The sequence below is a fragment of the Myotis davidii genome, unplaced genomic scaffold, assembly GCF_000327345.1.
Source record: "Myotis davidii unplaced genomic scaffold, ASM32734v1 scaffold83, whole genome shotgun sequence".
NCBI classification, from domain to species: Eukaryota; Metazoa; Chordata; class Mammalia; order Chiroptera; family Vespertilionidae; genus Myotis; species Myotis davidii.
The window spans coordinates 1,566,728-1,582,232 of NW_006294121.1; the positions used below are offsets into that span (position 1 = coordinate 1,566,728).

The following is a 15,505-nucleotide window of genomic DNA, read 5'->3' on the forward strand; positions in this document are numbered from 1 at the left end:
GAGAGAGAAACATTGATGTGAGAGAGAAACATCAATCAATCTGTTACCTCTTGTATGCTCCTTACCAGGATCGAACTATAATCTAGGTATGTGCCTGGACCAGGAATCAAACCCACAACCCTTCAGTGCACAGGACCATGCTCCAACCAACTGAGACGCACTGGCCAGGGCATAAGCCATTCTTAAGCAATTTCTCTCTCATAATCCACCACCCTTAAATATAAAATGATGTGTGAAATTGCCACAATTTGTCTTGGTTCCTGGTCTTGGCCATAAACACCATCCAGGTCTTATCTAGCTAGAACTCCTCTCTGCTTCCTCCCTATTAGTAGTGGAGAAACTGTCTCCTCATTTTAATACAGAGTCTATAAATGGGGAAGCTGCAGGAACAGCTCACAGACTGTGTAAAGAAGACAGATTTTTCTTTGGGCTCAGAATTGAACCAGCTTGCAAAGCACTAGAGCTATTTACAACTGACATTTAAGCAGCTACTGTACTGAGGAAGAGGAAAATAATGGAAATAATAACCCTTAAAATTCCACTTGGGCGCATTCCTACTGAAGGCACCTCATGATAGTGGCTCAGAAGCTGATCCCTGGAACAAGTGCCTGGACCCCTTGCCCTCAGATGGGCTGCAGCATGAGGACTTCCAGTTAGAAAAGTCCACTTGCTTCCAAGAAGCGAGGCCATTTTCACCTAGAGCTTCTGCTGCCAGCCCACAGGCCACACGGAGATGCATTCTGAATACCCTGGGTGCTCTCCTTCTCTTGTGCCCCCACATGTACCACTGTGAGCTACATTCTCACCCTGGGAGCTATACACTCATTTCCAGGGTGTGGGGTACTCAAAAGGGGAGAGGGTCTGCTATGGACGTCTGTACAGGTTTGAGTAAAGAGATGGGAGTAGGCAGAGCGTGTGCAGAAATGGAGCATAAGGAAATGGGAAAAGGCCGCATGAGAAGAAAGGCATGTGTAAAATACTCTTGGTTAAGAGATGTAATTGATTTTCATTTAAATATCTCCAACCCACAGAAAACTCTAATGCGTGGTGGCCTATGGCTTCCAAATTCTCAAAATGATAAGCTGCCAAAGTAAACTAATTGCAATGTGTCTCAGTAATTGTCATGTGTGGGTATATACAGTTATAGTAAAATGGTTCAGTGAATCCTGAGAGCGATAATGCACATTTTGAGATTACATAAAATAGAGATTCTCAAAACCAAGAGATGCATGTTTAACAAGGTATTCCTTATATATGAAAGATTGAAAGGCTCTAAGGACACCTTCAGATGATTTTTAATCATCTAAAAGTTTTCTAAATAAAATCCTGATAGAAAAAAAAACCAGAATAACTTTTATTTCATTTGAAGTGGGGGAGAAGAGCTCTTCTGATGGGCATCTCTTCCCTATGGGCTGGTCCCCAGCCCTTTCTGGGTCTCTTGGAGATAAAGTTTTAATAAAGTGATCATAAATTATACTCTCAACAGGTATGGATCAAGATGATTTCCCTTCCTAACACAGTGGCTTTCTCTCACAAGTTCTAGGTCAAGGTGAAATTATGGGGCCTTACTGGAGTGATTTAGAAGTACTGGTCTTACTTTGACCCCATGCTGATCTTGTGGCCTAGACTTCTGTGGTCTAGCTGTAACCAAACTCCCACATTATATCCACTGCACGGTGACTTCTTGCTTCTCTGAATCCAAGTCTATGGTTATACAATCTTCCAGTACTCTAATCTCTCAAAGAGTGGGCCCTAATAGCTTGATTACTTCTCCCACTGAACCTCTGCTTCATAGTTAAGTCCCTGTTACATACTGTCATGCCTTTCTAAAATCCACAGTCTAGAATATTATACTGAGATAAAACTGGGTTTGAAGTAAAAGAGTACAGAAATCTATATAAGTGGATTTGAGGTACCAGAGTGGACATTGCACTGGTGTAATCTAAAGAATGTCACTGGATCCCAGGATCCCTGTCACCTCCTTTCATCTGGCTTCCAGGAAACTTGCCAACTTTTTAAAATCTTGTTAGGCCTTGTGGACACTGACCACTAATCTGGACAATCCAATTTATGACCTTTTGTTTCTGCTCCACCCCTCCAGCTAGGCGGACTTCTTCCCACTGCCACTGGAGGGTCATGTTCTGGTGGTTGTGATTGGACTACAGGGTCTTTCCTTTCCTTTCTTGCTTACTCTTATTCCATTGCACACCAAACTCTTGATTTTTTAAGTTTATATTATGCATCTCAAAAATGTAGTAATGTGCTGCAGGTAATAAACAGATCAAATGATTCCCTGCCCACATATGGAACAAGAGGAATACTCTCTCACTGTTCAGTTCAAAGGCTTGGCTTGGCAAGAATTACCCCTTATATATAAGCTCAGAACAGGCAGGGACTTTTATCTGTACTCTCTACTGGTGTAGAGTTAGCATCCAATTGGAGCTGAACATGGAGTATGAAAAAATGAATGACAAGCACAGCTAGATGCTTTGGTGACAATAGTGATGGTGAGGGAGCCACAGCTGAGCTCAGAGATTCTGATCTATGAACCTTATACACAACAGTCCATCAGAGTTTCAGAAAAGTAAAGTGACTTCCCTTTCTATCACTGACTTACTTTTTTTTTAATGGAAGAAGAATCAAAGACGATGAAAACATGATTGGGCCCGTCCAGTTGACCTGGAGGGTTTTGCTGCTCCAAGTCACCCTTTTCTGCTCAATGCTAGTGAGGCCACTGAGGAAAAACAGTGGGCAGGAGAATTAAGCAACTCATCTCATCCACAGAACACCTTGTGTTCTTTCAGGAAACCATCCCAAGGTCAGGGAACTTAATCAACTACTCTGAGTCTCATCTCTAAATAGGGGCAGAAATATATTTCCTTCTTTCTTCACAAAGTTATAATAAGGATTCAGGTATTTATCTAACAAATATTTTACTATGAAGTTTTTTTTACAGTTAACCAAGAACTGATGAAAATTTTGTCCTTAAGAATAAATGATAAAACATATCTCATAATAAAAATGTAGGTATTATTAGTGGTATTGATAAAAACACTGCATTAACATAGATCCACAATGCAAAAGACCTTGGGTAACTGTTTGACTAATTCAGGTCCTATGAATCATTATTCAGATCCCATTATTTTGTCATAATGACGAGGAAATTTAAGAACTTGAAGGAAAGGTTTTTATTTTGGGATGTGATATGAGATTGGGCTTGGTGGTGAAATGAGGGAAGGGTGGCGTTGGTTGTTACACTCAAATGATCTAGAAAAATGCCGGGAGTTTTCACCTCAATAGACTTGCGTCTTATAAGGTCTGGGTCTCAAAGACCTGGGAGAAGAATGAAATGGAAAGTTTAGTCAGAACAATCTGGTTAGAGAAGGAAAACTCCTGTCATCAGAGAGAGCACTCACAATTAGAAGTAAACCAACTAGAAATTCTAAGAAACTGGGATTGTTTAGCAACATAGTCTAAGCCCAGATGATCTGAATGGGCACAGATCAAACCAGGTCTAGTGTTTATTGTTGTTCTATTTTGTTAACACAGTGGCCTTGTAACCAGTAACCCAGATGTTCCTGATGTGTGGGGTATTTTTCCCTTTATTTTAGGAAACTCCACCCACAGCTATTCACATTTTTTTCTTCTAAACGATCAATTGCTTATTGTACTTATAAGGAAAGTTTCAGCTAAAAATACCATAATTACAAGACACAGACTGCCTTTAATATGTTCATCCTTGAAGAGTACAATGGGACAGTCACTAAAATAAGATTTTAAGAAATATTTAACTTGATTTAAGAGCTGCATTAACTAGAGGCTAAACTTTATAAGTTTCAGATATCACAGAGAACATTTGCTTCTGACAGAAACATCATTACTTCCCCCAAAAGAATGAAAAAGCACTAAATCCATAATAATGTTCATTAAACATTCTGTTTTTAAGTAAACTGACAGAGAAGTCACAGTAGTCAATGAAAGAGAAATTTTATGGATATCTTCCTTCTCTTCAATAAGTTTTTTATTTCCAATTAAGAAAACATTCACAAGTCACACATGACACAACTTGACTGGCAGGGTGAAAGAACAGGTAAACTACTTAATCAATAATATAAATACCTAAGTAATAGTTCCTGTTACTTAATCCCTTTTATGACTAAACTACCTTTAGTGCTCTTAATAAAAATATGAAAAGATGCTCAATCATGTTATTAACCAAAGGAAAAATAAGAACAACTTTGCTGTACAAATTGGCAGGAATTAAAATGATGACAATATCCAATGTGGGGAAATGGGAACTCCAATGCTCTGTTGGTAAGAGTCTGAACTGGTATTGCCTTTGGGAAGGAATATATGCCAGTACCTATCCAACTTTAAAATGTACATACCTATTGCCTGGCTGGTGTGGCTCAGTGGTTGAGCATTGACCTATGACCCAGGAGGTCACAGTTTAATTCCTGGTCAGGTCACATGCCCGGGTTGCGGGCTTGATCCCCAGTGTGGGGTGTGCAGGAGGCAGCTGATCAATGATTCTCTTTCATCACTGATGTTTCCACCTCTCTCCCCCTTTCCCTTCCTCTCTGAAATCAATAAAAAAATATTTTTTAAATGTGCATACCTATTAATTGAGCAGTATCTCTTTCAGAAATATTTCCTAGAGAAAGTAGGCAAAGCATATATATGTGTGAGAGTATTTGTGTAAAAACACATACACACATACATCCTATATAATGAAAGCCTAATACTCTAAGTGTCCAACCATACCAGTTCGACCAGTCGCTATGACGTTTACTGACCACCAGAGGGCAGACACTCAGACTGGTAGAGCAAGCTTACTGCTAGGGTCTGGACTGGGCGAGACAGGCCGGACATATCATGGAGCCCTCCTATGTTCCCTCCCCACCTGGCCAACCTCCCTGGGCCACTCCCTGGTTGGCCTGATCGGGACTGGGTGAGATGGGCCGGACACACACTGGACAAACCTGTGCACCAGGCTGATTTGGGCCGGAACCCCACAGGCCAGGCCGAGGGACCCCACCGGCGCATGAATCCATGCACCAGGCCTCTAGTACATACATAAGGACATTTAACATAGCATTGTTAGTAAAAGCAAAAAATAAAGATATACATGTCTATCAATGTGGAAATGATTACGTTCCTATAAGTACTATACAATTTTTTTAAAAGGAGTTGATCTATATACATTGACCTATAAAGCAAAAGCATGTATCTTATTAAGTTAAAAAAATGTAAGTCATAAAATACAGAACGTGAGGCCATTTTTATAACAGGGCATGTAGGTATGTACAGATAAACACACAAGTATATATAAGGACATATACACACACATTTCATTTCTGTAAGCATTTGAAGAGATCTGCAAAAGTACTCACTATCTTAATAACCATTACCTTTGGGCAGTGAAATTTGAGGTGAGCATAAGGCTGGGAGGTAACTTAAACTCTTTATATTCAAGTACCCTAAGCACTTAAAAACAAACAGAAAAAATATTTAATTTAAAAAGCAAAAAATAAATTTTAAACTGTACGTAAGGGTGGTGCTGAGAGCATGGTAACCCTGGCCACCTCCCCCCATGCTTGCACTTCAGTAAACATAGCACATGAGAGGATGAACACAAATACACTCCCACTGGGGACTCCCACTGGGGACTCCCACAGGGGACAGTTAGAGAGTGGGCACTGCCTCCCCTAAAGCGACAGTGGCAGCACAGCCACTGGCAAAGAGCACAGATTCTATTGCCAGGTGGCCTGGATACAGTTTCCAGCTCCATCATTTCAAGATGAAGAAATTTGGGGCACGTTGCTTAATGTTCTAGTGTTTCAGATTCCTCATCTGTAAAATGGGAGTAAATAATGCCTTCTTTATAATGCTGTTGTGAGAATTAATGAGAAATCCCATGATAAGCATTCACCTCACTTGCTGACACAGACAAAAAAAAAAACAACAACACAAAGACTTTCAGCAATTTGTGATTGCACGAGATCAAGCAGTTGGTGGGAAATTGTGAATCATAGTACTTGTATTGCTAGCAACATTTAGTCCTGTAAGAAACCCCATCTTTAATGGTTCCACACTTAACCTCAAAAATAATTCCCAAGTAACAAAAAAACTTCCACAGGACTGTGTCTACAGGCACAGTCATGGAGGAGAATGAGTGTGGGCTTTGGGGTCAGCCTGTGCTCATAAAGCCAGTTCTGATACTCAGTAGGTATGCAACTTGGGTTTACAGATACTTTTATTAATGTTTTTGCAAGGGTTAAACAACATAAGTGGATGTATGCAGAACATACAGTATCTGGTACACAGTAGAAAAATAACAACACTAAATAGCTGTAGTGAACTTAGCATCTACGTGGACCAGGCACTTTTCCTCATTCTCATACCAACTCTGAAGGAGAAGCACTACTACCCCATTAGATTCAGCAAACTCAGGACATTGCCTGACTTGCTCATGGGACTCCAGGCACATGTGCCTGACCCCAAAGTCTTCTTTATTTTTGTACAGCTCGCTGTTTGCCTTCCTGCATCACCTTGGGCAAGTCACAATTTCCTCATCTGGGAACAGCCTCTTCTGAGATAATATGACCAAAGTGAGAGTACATCAGCTAGTGGCTGGGAAAGCTCTGAAAACTTCAAAGTGCTTTTGGGAACAGGGGAATCCCTTAAAATGCCTCTTGCGCAGAGCTGCCACTGCACAGAGCTTCACTACCAGACATTCAATGCTAGGTGTATTTCATGTATCCCCTTAAAATGCAAATACGCATCAGAAGGCATCCTACAGAATCATTAGATCATCCTATTTCCTCTAGAGAGAAGTTTTAAGTAGTTTGTAAGAACTGGACATCTAAAGTGAAGGATTAGAAATTGGAGGAAGTGCCCAGAAAAGAGGGGCCATGGAAATCTGGTTCTAGGTCATAGCTTTGCTGAGGGCTGGCTCCATCAGTCCGACTAAGAAGCCATGAGGGAAAATGGCTCTTTTTCTCCTCCCCTTCTTTCTATTCATTCATGTGTATTCAATAAACATTTATTAAGCACTTACTATGTGCAAAGCATTAAAGGAGGATCCAGTCCCTGCCCTGAGGAAATGTATAATTTAGTTATGGTCGGTTGAGTCAGTCATCTTTAAGATCCTTACTGATACATGGGTTTAATCTCTGTGTGTGTGCGCTTGCGTGTGCAAATGCTTAACTACATATGTAGATTATTCACAGTTCAGTCATTCCAAAATCAATCACTGAATCAGCCTTTCTGGCTATGACCATCTTATACCTCTCCCACAACACCCAGCTTGTTGAGATGCTGACTGGAACCAGCACACATACCTAAATTTAACTTTTGCTTTGATATAAGTAGTAAACTGTCAGAATTTTTCAAGTACTAGTTCTATAGAACTGCTCTTGGGTTAATTTTTTAGTAATTAAGTGTACAAGAATAATTAAGATTTCCTCTGGATTTAATCATCAATCCTTACTACTATATAAGCATTAATAACACCGTGGCTGATACCAAAAATCATTCCTGACTGTGACTGCCGATGATAACATCGGAATCACATGAAGCACATTCATTGGCTCATTCCTCTTATGAATATGTCACAACTTTCTCAGTGGAGAATATTACACTGTGGATTTACAATCAATCTCATTTGTTTTCCTGAGTTTCGAGGGGAAGTTGTGGCACATGCTTCAGTTGTAAGCAATGCCATTTCTAGGCTTACTGCTTCACCATTTCCCAACCTCACATATGCAGATGTGACTAAGTTTCCTGTGAAGGGAGAGTATGTTTATTGTCTCTACAATTTGTCTTTTAAAAAATAACCTTTCCACAGTTAACACTATAAACTCCCAGAAATGAGATCAGCTGTGGCTATGACCCATAGGACTCTTTCTGGAAAGTACCATTGCACAATCACTGTAAGCAAACAGCCCACAACCCAGGAAGAAGTTACACTTGTACCTGCCACCCCCTTCCACTTAAGTATCAATGCTCAGAGATTTCTTCAGCCTGAAAGGTGGTTTGGCTGGTGGGTAGGACAAACCATTTACATGGTTTGTTCTTAGAGGCCTGTTGGTGGCTAGAAACCTTTTGTTTCCAGATGCAGTTAATTTGAACTTGGCTGACAGGCTTACTGAGCTGCACACCGAAGTGGGAAAATGCCACCATTGTCTGGGAGTGAACTGGCTGCTTCTTTGGGGCCTGCAGGCAGGGCATGCTTTAAATCATGAGACAGACAGCTCATGAACCACAGGAGCCAGGACCAACAGAGAAGGCTCCCACTTCCCACTGCTGCTGCCTTGATATCAAATGGCCCAGGCTGGGGAGGCAGCCTCATGGTGTTTTCCTAATGAAATCTAATGACTGGACCATGGATGATGGAAATCTTTATGTTGGCAGCCTGCAAGTCCAGAGGGGTGAAAACAAGAGTAGGCAATGGAAAGTATAAAAACCTAAGAGAATGGGGTCTAAGGATATAAAATGGGGCAGAACCCTCAGAAAGATCCCTCTAAGCTTTACCACTGATTTCTAAGAGGTAATCAGTGTGAATGGATGCATGAGATGGTTCCATTTTACAGATTAGAAAACCATCCCAGAGAACATCTGGCAGACCCTGCAGTGTGCCTATCCAGTAAACATTATGAACAGAACCTCAATTTGGTTAGGCATGGCAAATGCACTAAAACATCTCTCTTCTCAGATTCCCTTGCCTATGAGGGCAGCCATGGGACCGAGCTCAGAGTACACTTGTCCCTCCCTCTTCTCCCCCCATTTCTGCCTGAAACTGGGACAAGATATGGAGAGTATCAGCATCCCTACTGTGAAAGGGAGATGGAAGCCACTGTGAGGGATGGCAGAGCAGAAAGCTGGGAGGAGGCTGGCACACTGCTGGCTTTGTGGGCCTGCTTCTCCACCCTGCACTGTTCACTGTTAGATATCTTCCATGCTGCTATACCGGGGTAAACAAATCCCAAAGTCTTGTGCTCTGTACAAATGCATATCCTATATAATAAAAGGCTAATATCCTATATAATAAACGGCTAATATGCAAATTGTTCCCTGGACCAGGAGTTCAGCCAGAGGGCGGGGCCAGCCAGCCAACTTCCCATGGCCCCTCCCCCCTAATCTGTCCCACCCCCAGTCACCCCCCTCATCAGGGGAGGGGCCAGCCAGCCAACTGCCCAAATCCCCTCCCCACGGCCAGCTGCAGCCCCTCCCCGTGGCCGGTCCACCCGACAGCCCTGATTGGGGCAAGCCAGCTGACCACCTGTGCATGAATTCGTGCACTGGGTCTCTAGTTACAAATAACAGGCTTTTTTGGAAAACTAGGATTGGGTCAGACCACTCAAAATCTTTAAAATCTTCTAACTTATAGCAGTGACAAAATAATCGAGAGAAAATTTGGGCAGCCAATTCTGTGAGGCTAGAAGCACCTCAGTGGTTATTAAAAATGCACAGAAATGCCAACTGGAAACGCTGGCAGTAACTGAGACAACAGGTGAGAGACCAGCACTTAGGAAGGACTGTGATCTGCCACTGGCTGAGGGCTGTGCAAGGCCAGGTGTGCAGCTCTTTGAGGAGAGAGCCCCTGGGGTCATGCCCTTCAAATTTTATTAGAAGAGAGCTGACAGGGCTCCTGCCTATGCAGCAGCTAGGCTGAGGGCTTTTCGTTTTCTTCTCTTGCTATTCCGGCTTGTCTTGCTTAGGAAAGAATGCGTGCACAAACATAATTCTACATCATTCTGACATCATTTATTTCTCTATTTACCAGTTGTATCTGAGTGAGCTGAACTATTGTTTGGGTGTTCTATACCTGAAGTCCAATAAAATCTCAACAGTCAGGATGTAATGTTCCCACCTCTCCCATTCTATTCCCTACTTCTTCACTCAGTAGCATGGCCCCAAATCCCTCTATGAGCTTGCCTTGCTGATTCCCCAGCCTCCTGCCCATCTGCCCCACAGCTTAACCTGTGCATTCTAGCCAGACACAAACTTCCCTTGGCTCTTCTCTTTAGGCATGCACAATGCTGTCATTTGTGTCCTTGCCTGTGCACTTTTACCCCCTGTCTGGAATGCCTCTCTACACTTGGCCTACCCAATGAACTATTTATTTTTGGAACTCTATTCAAGAGAACCCTTCTCTGGTACCTTCCTCTGATACCTTCCGTTAGTGCATGTATCACAGTGCACTGATTAAATGACATTCATGTTTGCCTGGCACAAAGTGGGTGACCAATACACACTTGCTGAAATGAACTTGGCCTCTCCTTGATGAGTCCAGAAGCAGGAAGGTTATGAAAATGTAGCTCTAGACATTCCCATGGTATTCTCACAGCCTGGAGTGAATAGGGCACTTACAAAGAAATTATCCATTAGCACCACAACAAAATGTACAAATATAACTATCAGGCAACTAATCCCAGCAAGGTTCTAAAGCTTGCCCAGACAAGAAAACAGTCCTAAAGAGAAAGAAAAGGCTGAAGAACAAGCTTACATGATTGGAAAGAGTTGTTCTTGTTTACATCTAAAATAAAAGACTAAGATGTACCAAGAAGTTGCCTTGGAGATACTACCCAAACAGAGACCCATGGATGCTATCAATGGGCAAACATTAAAAACAATGACACCTTATCCACCTTGCTAATGAAAGCAATATGTATGAATAAAGTGGATGCACAACCAACAAACGGTGCCCTGGTCCTGGGTCACACATTAGGTGAGGAAACTTGAAAAAGTGGTGCTATTAATATTTTCAAATTATGCCTTTTACAAAACATGTCTCAATAAAAATATACATTGAACACATAACATCTAAGCTATGTATAAATTAGTCTGGCATGAAGAAAACTCAATGGACCTCATTCTCTTATCTGTAAGAACAAAGGCCCTCTGAGTTCTCACCTTTCATGGATCTACGTAATGCAACAGCATCTACATACGGGGATATTTCCCCGTGGAAAGATATAAATATATACGTATTTTTTTTCTTTTGACTTAGAAACACATAGATTAAGAACATGGCTTGAAAATGTGGACCTCTTATTAAAGATGCCTGTGTTTTGCCGAGGCAGCAGTGCCTAGACATTTCATACTTTTATGTATCAGTTCCCATCTCTAAAAATACAGTGATGACATTTTTCTCTGACCTCTACCTACTACATTTTTCTCTGAGTACAGAGAGGATGGGGGTGATGATGCTCATTAAAGCCATAAACTTCGTAAAAGAGACAATAAAAACTCACTATAGCTATCATGTTACCAACCCTGGCACTGCTCAGGACTTTAAAAATCTAGTTATATTAGGGGCTGAAGTTCCTTGTTACTAAGATGCTGTATAATGCTAGCCAGCCCACTAGTCCAACCAAAGCTGAAAGGCATGGCCAACAAAGGCAACTCATTTAGAAGTCTCTCTTCTTCTCTTATTCCTAGCACTGATTCACCCACTTGAAAACTATTTGATCAATTTGGTCTTTACCCTAAGGAGGAGTTGATAAGAAATACCTGTGCCTAGAAAGTTCCAGAAAAACATTTCCAGAAAAATACTTTAAGGAGGAAGTACATGTACATCTGGATCCTTATCCTTTAAATTCCTAGCAGTGGCCCAGGAGATAATGGATACTCCCTTTGCAAACTCAGCCACTTGCTGGTTTTCTGAGAGGAAGTCAAGATTTCCCAATTTGCATAACTATATTCTGATCTTTTCTAGAAAGGCTTGTCATATGTGTTTCTTTTTAGGGCTTCTGTGAGCAGTTTCTCATTGGCCATGGGAATTTAACAATGAAAAAGTTAAAGTTAAAAAACATTCAAGTTGACAACTAAATAGAGAAATGTGGGGGAAGAGCCTTTTGCCAAGCTACAGGGCAAAATAATAAGTTAGATCCATTCTCTATGTCCCCTTGTTTCATTATTCATTTGTGTTATTCACTTATTTGGTAAATATTTACTAAATGCTTACTTTGCACCAAGCATTATGCTGGCCCCACGGCTACAAAATTATCCCTATGTTTGAAGAGTCTAATAAAGAAAATAAGAGATTAAAGGAAGAAGATTAAATTTCTTGTGTAATCCTCATAACAACTGGTAAGAGAAGGTAGATAAGGCGCTTCTCATCTAATGAATGTAAACTGAGGCTCAATAATTTATCCAGAGTCACACAGTTGAGTAGACTGGTATTTCCATTCAAATTGGTTTAATCCCCAAATCCCTTTTAAAATTTCTGTAGAAAGCAATAATAATAATAATACAAAAAAATACAACAACAACAACAAACCAGAGAGGGAAAAAATCATCTACTATCCTACCATTGTGATAAAAAGAACTGTTAATGTTTTGGAGAATTTCCTTCCAATTTTTCTTCTACACATAGGTTAAATTTTGAATTTTTAAAATGTGCTTCACAGTTGTAATCAAAGTGTGTTTTGCTGCATATCACTGGAACCCTGACACCATTGACTGTGAAAGACTCCGTAATTCTACATAGCACAAGAAAGAAAAATCATTGCCTACTATATTATGCCACATGATTGAAATCTGTTCAGATTTCATTGATGTTAAAGTGAAGGTAAAAATTATCTTAGGAAAAATGACCTATTCTGTATCCCACAAAGCCCATGCTCATGCTATCCACCTCCAGCCTGCAGGTGAGGTTGGCTACACAGCACAGGGGACCTGGATCTCCCCTATTAGACAAGCTCCTCATCTGGGCTGGGAGGCCACTCCAAAAAGGAAGGAGAGTGCTCCGTATTTCTCACACACATTGCTTTGCACCTAGTAGCCACTCAAGGAATATTTCTTGCCTGGACGGTGTGGCCCAGTGGTTGGGTATCAACCTATGAATCAGGAGGTCACGACTGAATTCCCAGTCAGGGCTCAATCTCCAGTAGGGGGTGTGCAGGAGGCAGCTGATCAATGATTCTCTCTCATCATTAATGTTTCTATCTCGTCTCTCCCTCTCCCTTCCTCTCTGAAATCAATAAAAAAATGTATTTTTTAAAAAAGAAATATTTCTTGTTGAATAAATACATAACTAAAGTTTCAGAAGAACTTTACCAAAAGAAGAAGGAAAAAATTACCACAGGCCCAAAGAATGATGGAAGCCCAAGTTTTGTTGGTGGATTTGTGTGACTATACTCGGAGAGAGGGGAGAAGAAATGGATGGAGTGCTGAGCCAGAGGCAGTGACCCTGGGCTTTTCAAGGTCATTCCCTCCACACAGCCTGCCACTGTCTCCACATTGACTCCTCTTCAGCTGTCCCTTCCCTTACATAGAAGTTCTTGCCCAACCCTAGCTCCTTAGTGCTGCTTTATTCTGCTATCTTGGGAAATCACTCACACTTAATCACACGCAATTTGAATATTGCTTTAGGTTTGCTTAGGGACACCACCCATTAATTTCAAATAATAACTCATATGAAGCAAATTCAGGAATCAGCAAGAGATAGATGAAGAAGACCTTATTTTTCAGAAGCTAAAACACTCAGTCTAAATGGACAGTATCTCTTCTGCTTATATAAGAAGTTCTGAATGTCCACAGGAAGTAAAAAGTTATGTATAGTGTGAGTTTATATGATTTAGCAATTCACATTTCTATGGATATTCACTTAAGATATCTGTTTGGGTCAGCAAAATGGGTTTAAACAGAGAAAAGAAATTCAAGGAGACTTAGTTCTCATGTATGTTTTGAGTTAAACATAAGACCTGCCCATTTTGAAAACCATCGTGATTTCTCTTGCCTTACTTCCCTCCTCTTCTTCCTTCATCCACTTATCAAGGTTCTGTGTGTGTTTATGACATGTACTAAGTTCTCTAAGAAAAATAACAATGGGCCAGAAAATTCTGACCTCAGAAGGAAGTTTCCACAGTAATAGTGAAGACATCTTTTACTCACAGAGAATTAAATCACAAGGGAGAGAGAGACTAAGTACTGTTCGAGATACAGGTGATATGTAAACAGGGTTTAGAACCAGGAGACATGAAGTTCAGCTAGGAGATCAGGGAAGGCTTCAGAGAGGAGGTGTCATTTCACCTGGGTCCTGCAGGATGGAGAGGATCTAGGCATATGGGAATAGGGACAAAGACTTGTGCATGGGCAAAAGGACTCCATTTTACATGACTGTTTGTTGTTTAGAAAAAAAGATGTCATTGTTAAGGCCTATCCATGAGGTGCTAAAGTGCTGGGTCCATAAATGGACCATCACCTTGGGCTGATCACTCTGGGGTGTCGTAAGTCATACCTTCTTAGGGCCAAAGCCAAGAAAACCCTATAAGATTTCAAGCTGATTAAGTGTGAAATTTTAGAGGGCATTCCTAAAAGCCAAAGCCTGGTGTAGGACAGAACATTTAAAACACACAACTGGTAACCAAGACACCTGATTAAAAGCAACATCACTTTTCAAAACTCAAGGGACTGACCCTCACTTACCATGGACGTGGATTCCATTTGGTTGAAAAGAAGAGTTTGTTTCCGGCTGGTAAGACTTCAGGTGTGATCCTGAGGACTGCTGGGTATGGGGAGGCTGTGTCCTCTGCATAATGGAAGAAGGAGCTGGAACTCGCCGGGGGCTGATGTGGTGAGGAGATGGAGCAGAAGGTGCGAACCTGAGAAAACAATTGTAAAGGGAATCATAAGAGACGTAAAATCACAGGGGCAGAGGCACTCTTCGAAGCCACATTCTAATTCCCCATTCTGGTTACAGAACAGCATGACACAAAGCACTTTTAAAAAATAAACCTTAAGACTTTTATCTTCCATTTTTAACCACTGACCTCTCAATTGAGATATTGAGGAATAAAAGAGACAAGCAAAGAGGAAATCTAGTCACGGTTTGGGTTTGTCAAGCTTCTTAAAATGCATTTCAAAAAATCTGGGTTCAGTGAAATTCAAAGCACACCTTTTGTCAGACCACTTTTCTGCTAATTTTCAGTCCTTTTGCATTTTAAGGGAAATTTGATCCATATGTTTCTGATTCATTTACACTTAGCTCATAAACATTTTGTTCTATAAGACATATCTGAGGTCCAAGAAGTGTTACAAGTCTTTATTATAAGCCTCTCTAATCCTATTTTCTTTAACAATACATTTCATTTTCTTTTGCCAATAATACATTAACTTAGATCTCAAAGGTCAAATGTGGTTTGAAATCCAGAACCCAAGAGATTGGTGTGGGTTCTGTGCATGGCAAAGAACACCGCCCAGGGGGTGACAGAAACACGATGTGGGACGTCTTTTGCAGTCATATCTACCAATCACAATAAAACTACTGGTAGTTTCTGAGGAGAAAAATATAGGTGTTTAAATATAGTAACATCAACAACTAACCTGAGTTAAAACAGATAACTGACCGTAGATTTTCTAATTGTAAGCAAGAATTGGCAGGATCTAATTCACTAGGAGTAAAATGACAGTGTATACTTCCCAACACTGAAGGGAGGGTGTACTTGTTAAACAATGTTAAAGTTCAATAATGTCCATGAAAATGGTACTGGATTTT

The 15,505-nt window shown here is 40.9% G+C and overlaps 1 protein-coding gene across 1 annotated transcript in view; it reads right to left on the reverse strand.

The window, feature by feature from the left end:
- Window positions 1-15,505, reverse strand: part of GLIS3 (GLIS family zinc finger 3) — a 467,215-nt gene that overhangs the window by 14,120 nt on the left and 437,590 nt on the right. Inside the window, exon 9 of the mRNA XM_006768237.2 lies at window positions 14,437-14,612. Coding sequence (XP_006768300.1) covers window positions 14,437-14,612 — 176 coding nt within the window. The remainder of the gene's footprint in view (window positions 1-14,436; window positions 14,613-15,505) is intronic.